Source organism: Tetrao urogallus (genome assembly GCF_951394365.1).
Source record: "Tetrao urogallus genome assembly, chromosome: 3".
In the NCBI taxonomy this organism is placed as follows: domain Eukaryota; kingdom Metazoa; phylum Chordata; class Aves; order Galliformes; family Phasianidae; genus Tetrao; species Tetrao urogallus.
The window spans coordinates 25484539-25503653 of NC_136815.1; the positions used below are offsets into that span (position 1 = coordinate 25484539).

Below are 19115 nucleotides of genomic sequence, written 5' to 3' on the forward strand. Positions count from 1 at the left end.
CCTGGAAAATCCCCCAGTAACTTTAATTTCTCATTCCCTTCCCTGAGGCCACAACAGCAAAGGAGAGGACAGTGATGAGACGGTTTTTATTTTGTTAGACTGCTGTTGTCTTATAACTCTCCCTCAGAATATATTCATTCCTGGTCTCCTTTCATCATCATTTCAAATTGCAGGTGCTGCTATTCCCTGGGCTCCTCCAGCTGTTGCAGAGAGGTATTTTGCCCATCTAGTAGCCAGTTAAATCCGAAGCTTCCCCTCTCCCATGACAAAATCCCTGCTGCTGGAGCCGCTGCTGGCCGCCCGCAGAAGCCATTGCCAAATCCCTCCAGCGCCACCTCCCGCCCCTCCGTGCCTTCAAAGCCGAGCTGCAGCTCGCCTGGCTCGACTGTAAGAGCTCTGCGAGATATTTGTATCACATTTGTATCTCATTGGGTTTATCAGAAATGGCTGCGAAACTGAACATAGCAATGTCACCATCCAAGTTCAAGAAATTCAGCAGTATTTTATCATCTTTTATAGCAGGAATGTGTAAATGACTGCAAATACTGCACCCCATGATATGTTCAGGATATGCAATACAATGCTACCTACAAGGTTATTTATGTGACAGTGGCCTTAACGATAAATAAAGTGGACTTGACAAGGGCAGAGTTAATGATGTGGCTCTCTCATTTTACCTCCTGTTCTGTCTCAGGACATTGGTTAGAATTCATCCATTCCTAAATCGGTTCTCCTCGCAAGAACTGCCATTAACCTCTTGTGAACCTTTTATAAACTGAGGAGCATTGAAAATGTTCTAAACCAGTAAGTGGCACAAATATGAAACAAACGTTGCAGAAACACAGATCTGCTGGGATTTCTTCTTTGAAGTCTTTCACCTTACATGGCTCTGAAGATGACGATTTGCTTTCCCTTTATAATAGGTGTAATTTGAGTGATTGATTGGAAGTTTGAAAATTGTAGTATCTTCAAAATATGCTTTATTTAGGAACACAGTATATTGGGACCTTCCTTTGTTTACGGCTCAGTAGCTGCTCCAGTTTCTTGCTTCCAAAGATGCAGCAATTTTTCCCTATGCTTATGGTTGGCTTCTCTAGAAAACTATGTATCTTCTTTAATGATTTTCTTCTCAAAATTGCTTTCAAGTAATTTAAAACTTCTTCTCTTTCAAATAAACAAAACAAATCCTATAGAAATTCTTATCACAAGGGACTGCTAAGACTTATGTTCCCGTCTAAGTACAAATTCTCATCAGACAGTATAGTCTATGATTCAAAAATCTCATGGGATTATTCCAAAGCATGAAAACATATACACACACAGACACAATAATAAATCAGCAAAAACAGAGTGAGCGGAAGCTACACAGGAGTACAAGGACAGGATTCCAAGGTTTATGGCTTCACAGAGTATAGCAGAGTTCATGGAGAAATAACGTGTTTTGGTTTTTAATTTGTTTTTATTCCCAGGAAGACACTTAATGAATGATTAAACAAGTTTGAAAATTGCTCTGAAAGATAGGAGAAACTGGAGGGACACTCTTTACGCCTAAGACATACCTCAGAATTAAGATACCACTTCAAGCAGCTGAGAGGGTGAAAAAGTTTCCTCCTCTTCTGCCCAGTAGTCTGTCGAGTCTGAATTCACCAGGATCATAACATCAAGTCATATTTACATGGTTATTCTAATGTATAGTCATGAGCAATCTTCATGTGCTCCATAGAAAATTGTTCTTTGGCAACATGTAAATATCTCAATGTTCTTGCACTCAACATTCAGTGTAGAATGCTCTCCCACCTTGGTCTTTTTAGTCTAAACATGCAAATAACCTCTTGATTCTTCCATACTTAGCAATCTCATTATTAATAGCTTATTTAATTGCTGTTTCTACTCCCCTTTTAATCATTCATGTCACATTCTATTCTATTTTCTTCAGCTAAGTCTCCATTCAAGATCCCATTTAAAGTGAGAATATGTCATTACGTTTTCCACATATGCACTTATTTCTTGAATTTCTGAAAATATCCTGCTTTCTTTAAGCCTATCTTTTATATCATTATCTCTTCCTAGTAGAGACTATGATTAATTTATCTATTCAGATTTCTGAAATGAATTTATGAAGTTGAAAAATAGCAAAACGTTCTTTATAGACCATTGATCTGAACTGATGAACTGAACTCTGTATTTTAGCAATATGTGGATTTTTTGTACTTCTGATCTTCATGTATACATTTGGCAAATTGATGTTAGGAAGCACTGGTGTGTTAACAGATACAGTGGCTTATGAATAGCTGGTCAGAACAGAAAATAAGTGGCATTATGGGTAATCCTTTTAGTTCAAGTAAAAAAAACCCTGCAGTTCGGAATTATAAGATAAATCACTATGCTCTCATCCCAGTTCTCAGTCTGCCATAACAACAGAGGGTAGATCCTCTACCTTGAGGAACCAAAATTCAATTGTAACTATATTTTTGGCAAACCTTGAGATGGAATCACAGAATTGCAAGAGTTGGAAGGGATCTTAAGAGATCAGTGAATTCAACCTGTCTGCTACAACAGATACACTACAATAGCAATTCCAGGTAGGCATCCAGATGGGCCTTGAATATCACCACAGAAGGAGACTCCGCAACCTCTCTGGGAAACCATAAAGAATTTCTTTCACATGTTTGTACTGAGCTTTCTGTGCTCAAGTTTTAGGCCAGTATTCCTTGTCCCATCCTCACGCAACATCAAGAAGAAGCTGGCTTCACCCATTTGCCTCCTACCTTCTTTTAGGAATAATCATTAATCAGATCCCCCTGAGTCTTCTGGCATCACCAGGGCAGAGTAAAAGGAAGCAATCTCTTCTCTCTACCTACTGGCCTTGTACTTTTGAATGCTTCATATCCATTCATGTCATATATATCTAGTATTTATGTCTGCTATGCAGAGTACATCAGTTGATTAGATAAATCCAGCATCCAAAACCAGCAACCATTATAAGAGTTTTTCTGTCTACGTTATGTACACTATGAAGAGCTGGCAAGAAAATGACTGGTTACTTAGAGCCTACTATTTATCAAATCTAAAGCATAGTATGTTGGTATTACTGTATTTTTCTAGCAGCAGCATCTGGCTCCTTGACAGATTCTGTGGGAAATAAATACTTCACAGTCAATTTTAGCTTTGCACGTGGTTAAGCTACTCAATGAGGATGGATTGTAAGGTAAGCCCTTCTGTATAGCTGCTCCTATAGGACATTTATCTTGCACTATTGTGCCACAGAGCAGTACAGCAAATTCACCATACTCATATTCCAAAAACAAATACTTAGAGGAACAGTCAAATTTAAGTGTTTGTAGAAGGTCTGCTCTAAAAGAAATGCCTCCAATTTTTCTATGTCGGCCCACAGCATCAGAGGTTGATGTTGGTGGTTTGGATGTAGAGGTTGAACTTACATTGATTTTAAAGGGGGTTAAACAATTAAAGCCCTTTATTAGATATAGAACTTGGCTTTTACTAAAATATGTATCACTTCTAATTCACTGTTACGGAAAGAAAGAAGTTATAATACCCAATATTTTTCAGGGCTTTGGTATTACTTCATAACTACATAACGTGTGTAATGGTGTAGACTCTTGGGCTTATAACCCATTAATTACTTTTTGTCAATAAGCTGAAAGATCTTATCTAGCAAACCCTTGTTAAACAAAGTTTTGTTATCCCTTCTAAACAAAGTCTGCCTCCAAGCACCTAAGGAGCCGTAGTGATAATTTTATTTATACAACAATAGTCCAAGACACACTGATCTTTACAGTGTGCTCACTAACAGAACATCCACTGAAGAGAAAAACCAGTAATCCTCAGCTTGTAAGAGTTTTTTCTACAGCATATAAATAGGCAGAGGATACAACTATGGTAATGGGAGGTATGATAACATGAAAGAAAGTAGAAGAACTGAGTTATTTTGGAGACCACAGTACTTTGCTTCTAGAGTATACCCATCAGTCAGATGCCACTGAAAAGATAGAATCTTCACTGAAGACCAATCAGCTGAGTATGAATAACTGAAGAAGATGAAACTAAAAACAACTTTTCCAAATTTCCATTTGAGGAAAATTGACTACTGATCTGCTGCTTTATAGCTCTGATGAAACTATAATTTCAAAAAGAGATATAAATCTTCTGCTTTCCCTGATAAAATTTACTGCACTTCATAAACTGTTTAATCACGAACTTACTAGTGCTTGTGATTAATGACTGGGGGGAAGAAAAAAAGTCATATTTTATCTAAATAATAAATTGCTTCTCTGAAGCATTGAGAACCATAACTAAGCTAACTCTGTAGCAGAAGAGAAATGGCTTATTTCCAGCTTTTACTGTAATAATTGAGCTTTTAAATACTAAATAAAACTCTTTTTCTACTTTGTTAAAACCTCCAGCTTCGAGGAAAAGCTCTAACATGAGATGCTATCACATACATTAGCAAAGTCTGATATGATAGGAAAAAAAAAAACAACCAAAAATAAACACACGCACAAAACAAACAAGCAAAACAAAACAAAAAACATTTTAATCAACATTTTTGGGGGCTTTTTTTCCCTTCCTTAGATAGAAGTAGACTCCCAGAATTAGCAACTTAAAAAAAAAAAAGGGTGCATCTTTCTACAAGAGATAGTGTTACGACGTTGGATTCTCTTTATCTAGGTTTATCTCCAGCACACTTTGGAGTATGAGAACAGTGTCAAAGAGTAAGATAGCTGACTGAAGTAGAAGTATCACTGGGGTAAGTAACCATCTCCCACTGTTGATGCATTTATATGAGGATTGCACCAGTTATGTGGGGATGGAGCACCAGTACCTCAGATGAGTGCAGTTTCAGTTCATTGAGCTAGAGAAGGTTAAACTGTCCTCCTTGAATTATGTGACAGCTGAGTAGAGGTAACCTTAAAAATAAAGTAAGATGCTTTAGTAGAGTGCTTGGAGTATTTAAATAAACTATCAACTAAAATGAGAAGAAACCAGTTAAGTTTAAAAATATTTTTGCATTTAGCTGGGCTCCAATAGATATTATAGTTGTTTTCTATCTTAATAATGTGTCTGAATTAATTATTTTTAATTGAGAGAGCATGTTGTAATGATGTATACAATATTTTCAAGTGGAGGCAGTTTATTGTTCACACTGCCTTGAAAACTCATATAAAAAGGCAGCATGTATTCTTCACAGAATTACCTGAATCTAAGTAAACTACTTCCTGTCCAGTGTTTTAACCTATCCAGCAGTTCAGCATCACAGAGCTGCTTTCATGGTTCCAACACAGTAGAAAAAAAAAGCTTCTGACATGGCAAGGACCTCTGAGAGATCTCAAATCAGTAGTGATTGCAAGATATGATTGAGAAGAGACACAAAATTATCATAGTTTGAGATTATGTGGTCTAGTGATAGGGGCTTTATCAAGACTCATTCTTCCACTGAGCTAGTCCTTGTCTAGTGCTCCAGGTAGGTTTCACAACTGCACATCTGTTTCTCTTGGTCTGTGGGAACTCCTTTTGAATATACATTTCAGTGAACAAGTTGTTGACAAAGTTCTCTCATGTGACGAGTCACATTTTAGGCAGCAACACACAGTTACTAAAGAAATTCTGCCCATAAGCATTCATAAGAGGCACCAAAACATAGTGGTGATGTCTTTTTTCTTTGGGAGCAGAGAGAGGGGAAAGACAGATAGAGGAAAAAAATAAAATAATGCATACTAAGGGAGATGTGCTTTTACTGGTAGTCAGGACCTTTTCAGAACTTTCATTATGCCTACAGACCACAGGAATAATTAAAAAGAAGTAGGCTTATATTTTCCTTCTGTCTTATGTTCCATTTCTTTGATTCACACATTACTTTCATCAGAAGAGGTTACCAGCAAGAGCTGCCATAAGTTGCTGTAATTTTGGCAGGCTGACAGTCAGTTTTGCCACCTCTTCCAACCCACACATACATTACAGCATGATGATAGTATCGCACTATGGGCTAAGCCAGGATCCAGCGAATGTTCCAGAAGATAAGTTTGTAGGATATGGCTCCTACCTTAACTGAGTAATTTTATATAGAGAAATGTGAAAAGAAACAGGAAATATCAGTGCCCTGTCTTTTCCAGCCTATTGCTAAAGAAGTATTCCCATCTGTTTTTCTTGTAAACTGATCAAATTCTGTTAATTGGATTCAACATATGAAAGTGAGTTGTATAGGAAAAAGTGGAATCTTCTTGAAGGCAAAAACAAACAAGATTATTGTATATTTTCAGAGTACTCCATACCTCATTGTGGCCTTCCAGTACTTGAAGGGAGCATATAAACAGGAGGGGGAATGGCTGTTCACGTGGGTAGTGATAGGACAAGGGGGAATGAGACAAGAAAGGTTTAGATTATATATTAGGAGGAAGTTTTTCACACAGAGGGTGGTAACACACTGGAACAGGTTGCCCAAGGAGGTTGTGGATGCCCCATCCCTGGAGGCATTCAAGGCCAGGCTGGATGTGGCTCTGAGCAGCCTGGTCTGGTGATTGGGACCCTGCACATAGCAGGGGGTTGAAACTGGATGATCATTGTGGTGCTTTTCAACCCAGGCCATTCTATGATTCTATGATAAGACCCATTACTGTCTCAAACTTGGGCTCTAGATATTAATTCTGATACTTTTGTGTCATTATATATATACAACATAAGAAAAACCTTATGAATCCATGTAAGAATAGCTGTATCAAAACAGGGAAAAGTCATCTTTTAAGTAACCTATACCCTGACATACACAGTTCCAGAATCTTCTCAAGCACCTATCTTTGTTATTTCTTAAGTTGCCTTACTGAATGCTGCCAATATTAATGCATATCTCATCATGACTGTGGTAATAATTTTAGAGAGGCATTTCCACTACAAGCATCAATTCATTCTTTTTGTAAAGGCATAGTTTGTTAGAAGATGATAGGAGTTTTAAAAGCAAGAAAATAAGTTGATATAAAAATCTGAGCTCCAGAATATTTTTTGTAAGTATGTGTAAATATACATTAAAAAGTCCTACTGAAGTTCTCAAAATTACAGAAGACATAAATTAGTGCTTTGATTCTTGTTAATCCACAAAAACAGGGAAAAAACTGTCAAACCTTACACTACTCAGAGGAAAAGTTATGATAAATGCAAGGTGAGGTTTCTGACTACTACAGAACTAAGAAAGATATATTACTGTCAAGATTCTTGAATCCTAAAATGAACCTGAAGACAGATACCTATGGAAAACATCTGCATGTTACATTTTGCATTGTGGGAAGGTCTGAATGGAAGTGAAACAAAGGTTCTGATGTTTGTAATATGCTACACCTAATTTAATACGCAAATAAAAAACTCCATATGATGGCTATTGATCTATACATTCACACAAACAGAGCAACCGAAACTGTCTGTTGAGGAAGCAAAGCCATCCTTGGGATTCAATCTAAGTCCATTAAATATACTGATAGTTAAGTCTAGGCTCACAGGACTCATGTGTTTTATGATGAGTGTCAGGCAGGGGGAAGAAGTCATGCAACCTTTTGTATGTGCTTATGTTTTAAGAAGTACTGCTCCACTTAAAACAGTATCAGATGGAAAAAGTTCATGCCAGCTGTGTTGGGAGTGATTACATTTCAAGTGGATATGCAGCATTCAAATGACCTAAGTTTCTAAGACACCTGCTATGTTTCATGAAGAATAATCTCTTGCATAAAGTTTAAATATAAAATCCAGTCTGCGAATGCCTTGCTTCAAATTTACTTTTTGATTTAAAAAAAATCCTTGGAAGAATAATGCTACCCAAAGTTCGGAAAGTCTATACATATACCATTTTTTAAATAGGAAAGAAAAGGAAGTGGGCACACCATTAATAAAAATGGTTATATTCTCGACCTGTATGGAGAGAAAACTTGAGGCAGATTTGAAATCTCTGAATCCTCTAAGGTATGTCATAAATATAGCATATAGTAAGAAGTGGTCAAAGGCAACGTAGCTAAGCTAACCAGATACATGCTGTCTGGTTTGCTGCTGCACTCTTAATCTTCTTACTTAACAGAGCATTATGATATTCAATTAAGTGAATTGCTTTTAGCACATTCAGAGCCTGATAAAAATAACTAAATACCCATACTACATGAGAGAGAAATGAAATAAAGGCAGATTAATCGCTTTACTAGGGTCAGGAGGTGAACATGCACCTCCACTGGTATCAAAATATTATATTTGCTATGGTCTGCCTATTGCATCACATTAAGGAGTTGCAAACATCTATTTCATTAGTCACAGATCAACTCAATAACACATTCATTGACTATGGATGTCAACAGTTATTAACAGGTTCCCAAGGGCACTATCCTTTTAATGTCTGCTACATTCCTTTTGCATGTCTTTTTATTACAAATTAAAACCAGCAAATACATTACTTTTTTTTTTTTTTTTTTTTTTTTTCCCCAAAGGAAAAAGAAAAAAGAAAAAAAAATTGTAGCTTGGTCATTTTTTAAAATGAGAAATATGCATAATTTTGCAGAATTTCTTAAGAAATACATATTCTCCACTAATACATATTACTTTCACTATATTATGCTTTATGTACATCTTTATCACAGTTCAAGGAACATTCTCAATAATCAAGAAATAAATTTACTTATTCTAAAAATATATAATGAAAAATTATATGTTCATAATGAGAATATTGTTCTCAAAAAGGCTCAGTCTATAAATACACAATGATTAAAGTTTCCCACATAAACCAATTTAATCCTCTAAAATTGCACATAAACATAACATAAATAACATAAAAGATAAATATAAGTGGTGAGCAAAAGCCATGGCTAGAACAGACTGTAAAAGGAATTTCGTTAAGGCATCAATCAGAGCTAAACCTGATTAAGAATTTAATTGGCTTGATTACTGACAGCAAGAAAGCATATGTTACTACCTACTCACAGTAAAAGACTTACAGAGGCTTCAGGACAGCTGAATGGGCAAGATGTTTAAAAGACTAAAAGGAGTGTTTTCCAGAACAAAATTATCACCTGAGCAATCAGACAGTGAAAGTGAAGGCATTCCTCCACCATCCAAGCCATCTACAGACCAGGTATAGTGTATTGTTTATAGACTCAATAATATAACTTTTTGGTTGGGGAGTATTTATATTTAAACAGATTTACTTAAGAGCATATTGATCATTATTTTGCAAAACCAAAGAAATGCCTTTATTCCTCTCCTTTCCCACCTCTTCTTTATGAAGAAAGACTTCTTCCTTTAGCAAATTACTTGTCAAATAGAACTATCCTAACATTGCAAACAGGGAATTAGAAGCATTATTATGATCACTTTTGTTGTGCTGATGTATTTCTCTTCACTTTGTTCCCTGCAGGCAGAAAATGTCAGTATATGTATTCTGAATAGTGGAGTGGCATACAAGTGTACATCACCCTGCTTTTCAACTGTTTTGTGAAATCTAAAGCAATTTAGTAACCTTCTTTAAAATATATATTTCATTTGGCTTGCTTTTACTAATATAATTCAATTCAAAAAATACAGCAAGTCATTTTGGTCTACATTATTTTAGCAGTTCTTTGCTATAAAAATTAACTCATTCTTTTCATATCAATTAATGGAATATTTTTTAAAAAGCAGAATACTCTTCCTTTTTTACCTTTGAAATATTTTATATCTTTAAGTCTTCTACCAATAATGTCAGTAAGTGTTTTGAGTGTTTGTTTTGTTTCTTTTGTTTGTTTTATTTGTCTTACCTCGACATAATTACAACTTCACAAGCAAAATGATAACAACTTAGGATTAAACCAAATAGTTAGGACTGTGAAACTGGTTATTTAGTATCAGTCTAAGCTATTAATCTGAATTCAGAATTGATAAAACAATTTAAAAAAAAGTCATTAGAAGGCTAAATTTAATTAAGTGCCTTTTTAACATGTTTGCTGTAGTCTAGCATATACAACAGCTGACTTAAATTCTGTGAGTATAAATTTACATATACATAAGTTCCAAAATTTTACCTTATCAAAAGAAACATTGATAAGTGATAATTTGAATAATTTCTTAGAACTTGCATTCTTCTGAAGCTAACTGTTTTGTACAGCCTCAACAAGAGATGCAATTTAATCCAGTTGCTACTCAAATTTCATTTCTGATTGTTATAAACATAGAAAAAACAATTTTTTGAGCAGGCAAGTCCATATTGCCATCAACTCAAAATGGCATCATTGCATTACAGAATGGTTTGGGTTGGAAGTGGTCTTAAGAATCATCTACTTTCAAATCCCATTCCATTAGATCAGGCTGCCTAGAGCCCCATCCAACCTTGTCTTGAACATGACTATGGATGGGATATTCACAGCTTCTCTGGGCAGTCTGTGCAACTGCCTCACCACTCTCAACATGAAGAATTCCTTCTTAATGTCTAATCTAAATTTATCCTCGTTTAGTTCAAAGACTTTCATTTCATCATTTTCCATTCTTCAGTCACAAAAGACTTTCTCGGCCATGAATATAGAGCAAACCAGTTTTTAGAAGCTGTGTAAAGTATTAGCAGTTCACAGGAAACTAAAGAAAATAGTCTTATGAAAAGAAGCTGTGAAATGATGAACTCTGGTAAGTAAAAATCCAGTGAAGACACACAGGGGAAACACAGAAGTGTTGAAATTCACCAGAATTAGATGAATAATTTCTATTATTTTATAATTTCAGTGAAAAATTCTTTTGTTACATTTGTTTATCATGGTCTAATTATTTAGGAATATATTAATGAGCACGACACTTAGTGGAGGGACCAAAGCATCAGGAAAACTGATACAGAACTGCACTAAATTAAGAAAAAGTTTCTGATGGAGAATGATATAGTCCTAATACTTCTAAAGCATTTCACTTTAAAATTTCTAAAAGCTGCAGGGAAAATTGCAAAGGTAACAATGGTTCAGCTACAAAGGTCCTGGAAAGCAAAAGTTCTCACTTATGAGGAAAAAAAAAAACAAAAACACAAGTGTGTTCAATTCTGCAAGGTTATTCCACATTCTGCTTCCTTACAATGCATCATATGGCATTACTCACAAAAAGAAAAAGTGATTGAATAGCTTTTGGGCCACTATGAGTATTGCTCTTCACATCAACTGCTTTTGTGTCAATAAAACATTTTCTTGAAAGAAGAAAAATCCTGAATTTGAACAGCTGAATCCTGTTGTAGGAAAGAAATATATATCCAGATTTCCCTGGAGACATGGATTACTCTTTTCACCAGAATGATTCCATACATCAATGCAACACCCAAATGGTACTATTAAAATGATACTGCTAAAATAGAGGTAGACAAATGAATGAGTTAAGAATTAGCACATTTCTGTTTGTGAAAATATATCCTTTAAAGAGAAAAAGAGACAGGTACATAACATCTGGTAACTGTAGAGCATTATACTCACATTGATATTTTAATTTTTGCAGATAAATATATTGTTTTGGGAAGAGAAGAGAAAGAAGTGCAGGAAGCCCTGAAATCCCCTGAATTCAAATAATTTTCCATGCTCTTACAGTAGCCAGTATCTTTATTGTTACTATTACTAACTAGCATGATGAACAACAGGCAAACATATTTGGTCTGGGAGAATAAATGCTCATGAGATTGATTAGCACTGTGCTATGACATACTACTGTGAGCGTATAAAAATCCCTGTGCACTTCTCATTCCCACCCCTCAGACCAATGTCAACACTAATTAAAAGCAAGGTACATGGCATATATTAATTTAAGGATGCAAACTAACTTGTGAGTGGCAGTACTGAACAAGTTAGCTTTGACAACATTAAATAGGCTCTGGGACCAGCAGCAGAATTCCAGACTGCATAACTGAGGATGTGCAGCACATGTGAAGACATCAGTTTTTGGTTTCAGCATCCAAGTTCTTTTGTGAACCTAGCTGGAAATTCTGATCCAAGAACACGCATAGCACTCAGGAAAACAGCTCAGTAGGTGTTAAACTTGGTTAGCCAAATTGCTAGCAAATGCTTTAAATTTCAAATCATGCTTATCATTCTCAGCAATGACCATCTATTTTCTACTTCTGTTTATTTTCTTAAGAGTGAAAATACAAAAAAAGATGACACACAGAAAACTGAAGCCAATAAGAAGACAGAGCCTTCACCAAAGGAACAAGGTCAGTAAAATGTTTATGAGTTCTCCAAGATTATCTGGAAAAAAATATATGTATACTGTATACAACTGTAAAAAATTTTTTCCTCTGAAGAGTGCTGAGGAGTTGGCCTTGTTTTTCATTTCTGGGGAAAATTAAGAACTCTGAATTCTCACAGACTTCTAGCCAGTGACTTGCTGCAGGAGTACTATTCAACCATCATAAAAAGGCAACAAACTTTTCAAGCTTTTCACAAACTCCATTGGCTTGTCCACTTTCATCAGTCAATCTAACAAAACCTATTTTCTATTACTGTAAGCCTGATTTCTTCTTAGGAATTCTTAAAATAAAGACATTTACTGGATTAAGTAAGAAAACTCCATATTTCAACGCACCATCATACATGTAAAAAAATAAAAAATAGGAAAACGTTAGCCAACACGATATTCAAATCTACTGAGGAACATGATTAATTGAGCTGTCATTCTACAGACAAAAGAATTCAAGGCTATTAAAGATGATTTGCCATCACAAGATTTTCAGGTCTGGATTAAAGAGCGAAGGGCAGTAATACTGGGTAATTATTTCCCTGAACAGCTGGTTGCTGGGACTATGACAGGTGGCTATAGCTATTCTGCTCCTTCATATACCTATTTATTTATTTATTTTAATAGGCATATCTTATATCAGAGTACCATAGCTCTGAAAGAAAAAATAAAAAATAAGATAAACACACAGAATGAATACTGCACAGCTACCAAAATTAGGTGTAAGGATAAGTAAAGCAATAACCATTCATTGACCACAACCCTCCCCCCCCATCTGCAGCTCCTTTTTCCATGCTCCAGTAGCAAAGGAAAGCATAGAATCTATGTTTTTTTACTAGTTCATCCTTTTTCTTTCTGAGGACAATTCAGGTCCGCTTTCTTTCCATAAGTTATCTTTCTAAGTGAAGAACACTTCTGAAAGATCACCGGAAGACTTGTATGATCACTTCTTGCACTTTGTATAATTGTAGCTGGTGTCACAATCCCTTTCCTCATATCATGAAACTTTAAACAAAATACATTGAATGAGAAATATGAGAAGTGATGGCACAGAAACAACTGCTTCACTAATTTACGTAGGACAGTGTAGCAGTTAGCAGTGCAGATACTTGTCTCCATGTTTTTAAAATCCACAGTTCTCTAGAAGTTTAAAAGTCCTATTTTCAAACAACCAGAGGATAGCTTCTCTTTTGCATATGAGTATTAACAAGTTAGATACACAGTGGATGTACAGTCCAAAGCACTTACACAGGCACCACACTGCATAAGGAACTCTGTCTCAGGGAAGAAAAGTGAGGCAGTTCATGCCAAGGCTGCTGCAATAAATAAAGTCTCCTGCAATACTTAGTAATCTTTGTAACAAGTCTAAAATCCCATAGTCAGCTGCTAAAAAAGAAAATAAATCATATCTGCTGGCAAGCAAATGACAAGAGACTAGACACAGCACTTTGTGATGTATGTATGTATTTGGACAGAATTTTCAAAAGTACAGCCACAGCTCAGCCAAAACTATTTAAAAGACACCAGTTAAGGTGAGGAATTAAAACTAGACAGAGAAAAGGTTTTATGAGATCTCTAAGTAGTTTCTCTGGTTTAATCAGCATGAAGCAGATCAGTAAAACCTCTAATCACAAGCTCTTTGTGCAGCTCCACCATCCTGAAATACAAACCAACATCCTGAGGAGAGCTCATCTTCAGCCCCTTCTTTTCACATGCCCAAAAGCAGCCACCACCTTCTCCCTTCCTCCAAGCACTTCAAAAGATAGCGTGATGTCCCCTGCACTCAGGAGGCATAAGTGGTTAAAACTTGGCCATTTACATTCTCAGCAGAATATCTTACTTTTGGCTTCATTGCTGGCTGCTCATTGCCTCCTCTTCAGTTGCCTGTTCTCACTAATTGCTTTGTGATAGCTCCTGCACAATTAGCTCATTCTGTAACTCACTGTGCTAAGTGGATTTATTTCATAATGGATTCATTTTTTAATTTTTCCTTGTATTACTTTATGTACTCAACAAAATATTATTAAAAAACTTAGAGATTATCTATGATATTGAATCCAAGCACTATAATTTTTTTCATACTTATCACCTTCCATAACTGACTGGCTATACAAATGCTTCACCTGTTTTACACACTGTTTTTCAATATCTCTGCTGATGGTTACACTATTTAGAATGTCATGTACAGTCTCCACCTGCTAGCATGTCTGTTTTATCATCCTCCATAGTCCTGATAACAACCATATGATTCTTCCCAATCCGTTCTTTTTCTTTCCCTATCTCTAAGCTCTTCTTATCATCACACATAAAGCTCTTCTAGAGTCTGTTCTCCTTTCATTTACCTTTTCACTTTTCCCACTGTAGAAATTGTTTTACTCAATTCTAATACTCTGTCTTTCAGCCTCCCTACCTCTACTAAAATAGCAGGTCTCTCAAAGATTTTTTCCAGATTCATAGCCATATTTACAAAGCTTTCACTAAAGCCCAAGTCATCATACCCTTATTCTTGACTGAGTGAGAAAGCCAGTCTAAAGCTATCATAGATATTTCTATATATGACTTAATTGCACATCTGGATCAGAAAATAGACATAGCATCCTATTTAGGAGACTATCATGCGGATTTTCAGAGATATTTAGCCCGAGATGCTTTGGAAAGTACGTATAAAATGTCATATACCAACTTTCAAGTGAAATGCAAGTGCCATGCTATAGTGTAAATAAGAATTTGATACTTTTGTTAGAAAATCTATATTCCAGGTGAGAAGCCCAGGTAGAATCAAAAATGAATAAATTAGTACAAATTTAATTGCCATCTCTGAATGCCTAGCACCTACAAGTCAGGACAGCTCTAAAGGAATTTTAATCTGTTCCAGATTCTCTTCCCAAAAGTACACTTAGATACTCAACAAATATTCACTTTCCCACTAAAAAAGGGGAAGCTCTCTTTGAGAGCAGTGGTGCAGAGAAGGATTTGGGATGTTGGTAGACGAGAAGTTGGACATGAGCCAGCTGTGTGTGTTTCCAGCTTAGAAGGCCAACTGTGTTCTGGGTTGCATTAAAAAAGGGGTGGCCAGCAGGGAGAGGGAGGTGATCGTTCCCCTCAACTCGGCTCTTGTGAGGGCCCATTTGGTGTACTGCACCCACACCTGGGGCCCCCAATACAGGGAGGATGTGGAGCTCTTGGAATGGGACAAGAGGAGGGCCACTAAGATAATCAGAGGGCTAGAGCACCTCTACTATGAGGAAAGGTGATGAGAACTGGACTTGCTTAGTTTGGAGAAGGTTCCAGGGAGACCTCATTGTGGCCTTTCAGTACTTGAAGGGAGCATAGAAACAGGAGGGGGAATGGCTGTTCACGTGGGTAGATAGTGATAGGACAAGGGGGAATGGTCTTAAACTGAAACAGGAAAGGTTTAGATTACATATTAGGAGGAAGTTTTTCACACAGAGAGTGGTAACACACTGGAACAGGTTGCCCAAGGAGGTTGTGGATGCCCCATCCCTGGAGGCATTCAAGGCCAGGCTGGATGTGGCTCTGGGCAGCCTGGTCTGGTGGTTGCGACCCTGAACATAGCAGGGGAGTTTAAACTGGATGATCATTGTGGTCCTTTTCAACCCAGGCAATTGTATGATTCTATAATTCTTTGATAAATGTTTGGCTAAACAAATAAAAACAGCAGAAGATGCTGATAGCTGCCACTTTTTGTTTGTTAGCCTAGATGTTATGGAGACTCTTTCCTAATAAAGCAGTTCAAAATTAAATTTCTCATATTCCAGTACCCTGAATTCCCACATAAATCTGGACTAGAGGGATGGGGATAGGAATTTAATAACCTTCCTAATTGCTGGGCCACAGTGCAGAAATGAACTCAAAACCTGTGAAGACTGAGAAGTCAGTACAACACAGAGGCTGGATCTAACCTAGGAGTTACTTGAAATACTCACCTAACATTGTAGGAGGGAAGAACTGTGATTTCAGGAAATATTTACATCAAAACATTTTTCAGGAGCTAAAATCCACTCTTGGCCTGGTATGAATATGGCTCTTAAGCTATTTTATAAAACCCGGACCCTAGAACATCAAAATCCAGGGTATTTCAAAAAACGAAGATTAAATACATTTTGACAGAGCACACTGCAGCTCAATAAGCCAAACCTGCCAATGCAAATGCTTCTATGGAATAATCTTATTCCTTGTCTTCTGATCCTTTATACTCTTCATTGGCACACAATCAACTGACAACTATTATTCTGATAGAATGTATTTTTTCAAGATTATCCAGAACTTGAATATGTTTAATCAGCTTGCTTCCATTCCTGCTGATGTGAAACTTTTTAATTCCTTTCAGATATCCATTTTTCATGTGAATGACAGGGCTAAAAGCTGGGAAAACAAACTCAGCTTCTTTAAATGATCCTTCTTTTTTGCTGTTATTAACATGCAAAATAAGCTTTTAGAATATTACAGTTAGCCATCGAAGATGAGATTTGTATTAGAAGATACTGAAAAACCTCTTACTGTTTTGCTTCAAGACCACCAGTTTCTGAACCATTTTATCTTGCACAGAGCATTCATTCCAAAAGTTCTGCTTGGAAAATTACATATATTTTGTAATGCCAGTAATGAATTTTATCTCTTTCTTCCACAGGTTTCCCTTCTATTTAAGTTTCTAGGCATTTTGATTACCCTACAGCTACATTTTTCAAGTAATCATGGACGTAGATCCACTTCTGAGAGACAGGGACAATCAGGCAAATAACTATGAAAAAATTAACCCAGGAATTTTGTAGATCAGTTCTCCCATTTCCCACTCTACTACTTCAAATACAAAGTCATTTTTTATGCCTGCTATTTAAGAAAATCTTCTCTATATATGATAACATTTAAAAGCATTTCTGAGACTTTTAACTATAGTAATGTTTTCAAAAAATGAAAGGACAAAAATTACTGATTTTAACCGCGCAGAATTTTGTTTCTAAGGAATATGTCACAAAGACAGTAAAAAAGCAGACTGCTCTACCATTATCCATGAGGTTAGAGGCTTCTGTTAGCCTCTAGCCATGTCTTTATGCAGTGTTTCAAACAATGACTAACCTCAACTATTTCCATGTATTAGTAAAATTGCCAATATTGTTCCTTGTCTGTTAAGTAAAGTAGTCTTATCACATGAATACAGATACCAAATCATGTAAGGTTTTCAAGCAGACATTAAATTCGAAGATCAAAGATAAAAGAATTTCAGGACTTTTTCCTTTAGTGACAATGTCAAAGATTCTTTAAACAAAGAATGACAACATTAAGACTCATAATAAGCATCAGAAATATGCACTAATGTTGTGAGTGTATTGCATATATAGCATGACAGCTAAGCCTATAGCATGTAGTGTGTTGTAAACATCAATATATTTTAAAATATCCATATTTTTGTTAAAATCACTAAAATTTATTCATAGAAGATTCTAAATGATAATGTATTTAATTAATTAGAAAGTTGCCTTCTTCCCCATCCTTCAGCCTCCTGCTGCTGTTTGCATGGGAAGAGTGGGTCTCAAATAGAAGTAAATAGCATGCTTGTTCAGGCAATCTGCTCAGCTCCTCTGTCCCCATATTAGTCTTAGGAAGGAATTAGAGGAAGGAATTTTCCCAGCAAGCCTGAAGAGTTTGTAATTTCCCTTTGTAGGTCTACGCCCTTTGAAGAACTACAAGAGTAGGGCTGAGAACCAGACAAAATGACGAATTAGCAGTGATTGACTATGTACTTCTGAATGCTAAATGTTTACTGTTTAAGGAAATAAATTTGTATACACACTCTACTGTTTGAAGGATTGTTATAACCCTCATGGCCACAAGCTGACATATATCCATGGGTTTTAGAGTCCTTTGTTCTCATTGTTATTGTCCACAGAGAAGTCTGCAACTCTTCCTTGGGGCTTGTCTCATAACAGAGACTTTTGATTGCACAAATACTTAAGTATGCTCAAGACTAAACGATCTAAAAAATGAGACAAAAATTATTATAGTGAGAGTAATGTGTCCTGGCACTGGCAAATCTCCCTGTGCCCCTGTGGAAAAAGATGTGTGTGAGTTTGGAAGTAAAAATCAAATTAATTTGGAAAAACTGTAAAGACACACTATCCAAAGCAGTGATGTGAAAATGTGAATGTAAAAACTGCTTTGTAAAAGCAAGAACAAGGGAGCTGTGCGACCTGGTCTAGTGGTTGGCAACCCTGCCCATGGCAGGGGGTTGGAACTAAATGACCGTTATGGTCCCTTCCAACCTAAGCCATTCTGTGATTCTATGACATCAATGGGCTTCATGCCTGCCCTCCTTAACTCTCATCACAGTGGCAGCTTTAGCTACCTGTATTTCACTGTTACAGGAAATAAGTAAAATAATATCAACCCCCTTTCCAAATTAGGCCTGGATCCATCTGTTTTGAAAACTTCTTTAGATTTTTGCACCTTGGCATAATTCTGCCTTCTTTTGCATTCTCATTACTTCTTTACCATGTTCAAATTTATGTAAAGCCAATAGAAGGTTTATTGGCTGTTCCACAAGCCTTACCATCTATTTGATGGATTGTCATCTATTTTAGAAAGCAACTCTTGTGCTCTGAATGTTCTCTAAAATGACTAACATTGTTCCTTAAAGGCATTCCCTTGAAACTGGTTAGAAGTCAGAGGGGTATGATTTAGATTCTCTAAGCATTGAAGAGTATCTAGGGTATTTTAAATGTGACTACACAAACACTCCCACCTTCACACAGAAAGAAGCAACTAAAACTTGACATACAGCTGGCAGTGATGCCAGGCCCTGATATACTAATCCTAATGCAAATAAGCTTTGTGCTTGTACTGGAAATTTATGAACTCTAAAAATCTGTGGAAGTTTGGAATATTCA

The 19115-nt window shown here is 36.3% G+C and overlaps 1 protein-coding gene across 1 annotated transcript in view; it reads left to right on the forward strand.

The window, feature by feature from the left end:
- Nucleotides 1-262: 262 nt before the first annotated feature.
- The window catches only part of CNGB3 (cyclic nucleotide gated channel subunit beta 3), a gene marked incomplete at both ends in the record, with an annotated part of 68822 nt that continues 49969 nt past the window's right edge, over nucleotides 263-19115 (forward strand). Inside the window, one exon of the mRNA XM_079533400.1 lies at nucleotides 263-387. Within this exon, the coding sequence (XP_079389526.1) occupies nucleotides 263-387 (125 nt within the window). The remainder of the gene's footprint in view (nucleotides 388-19115) is intronic.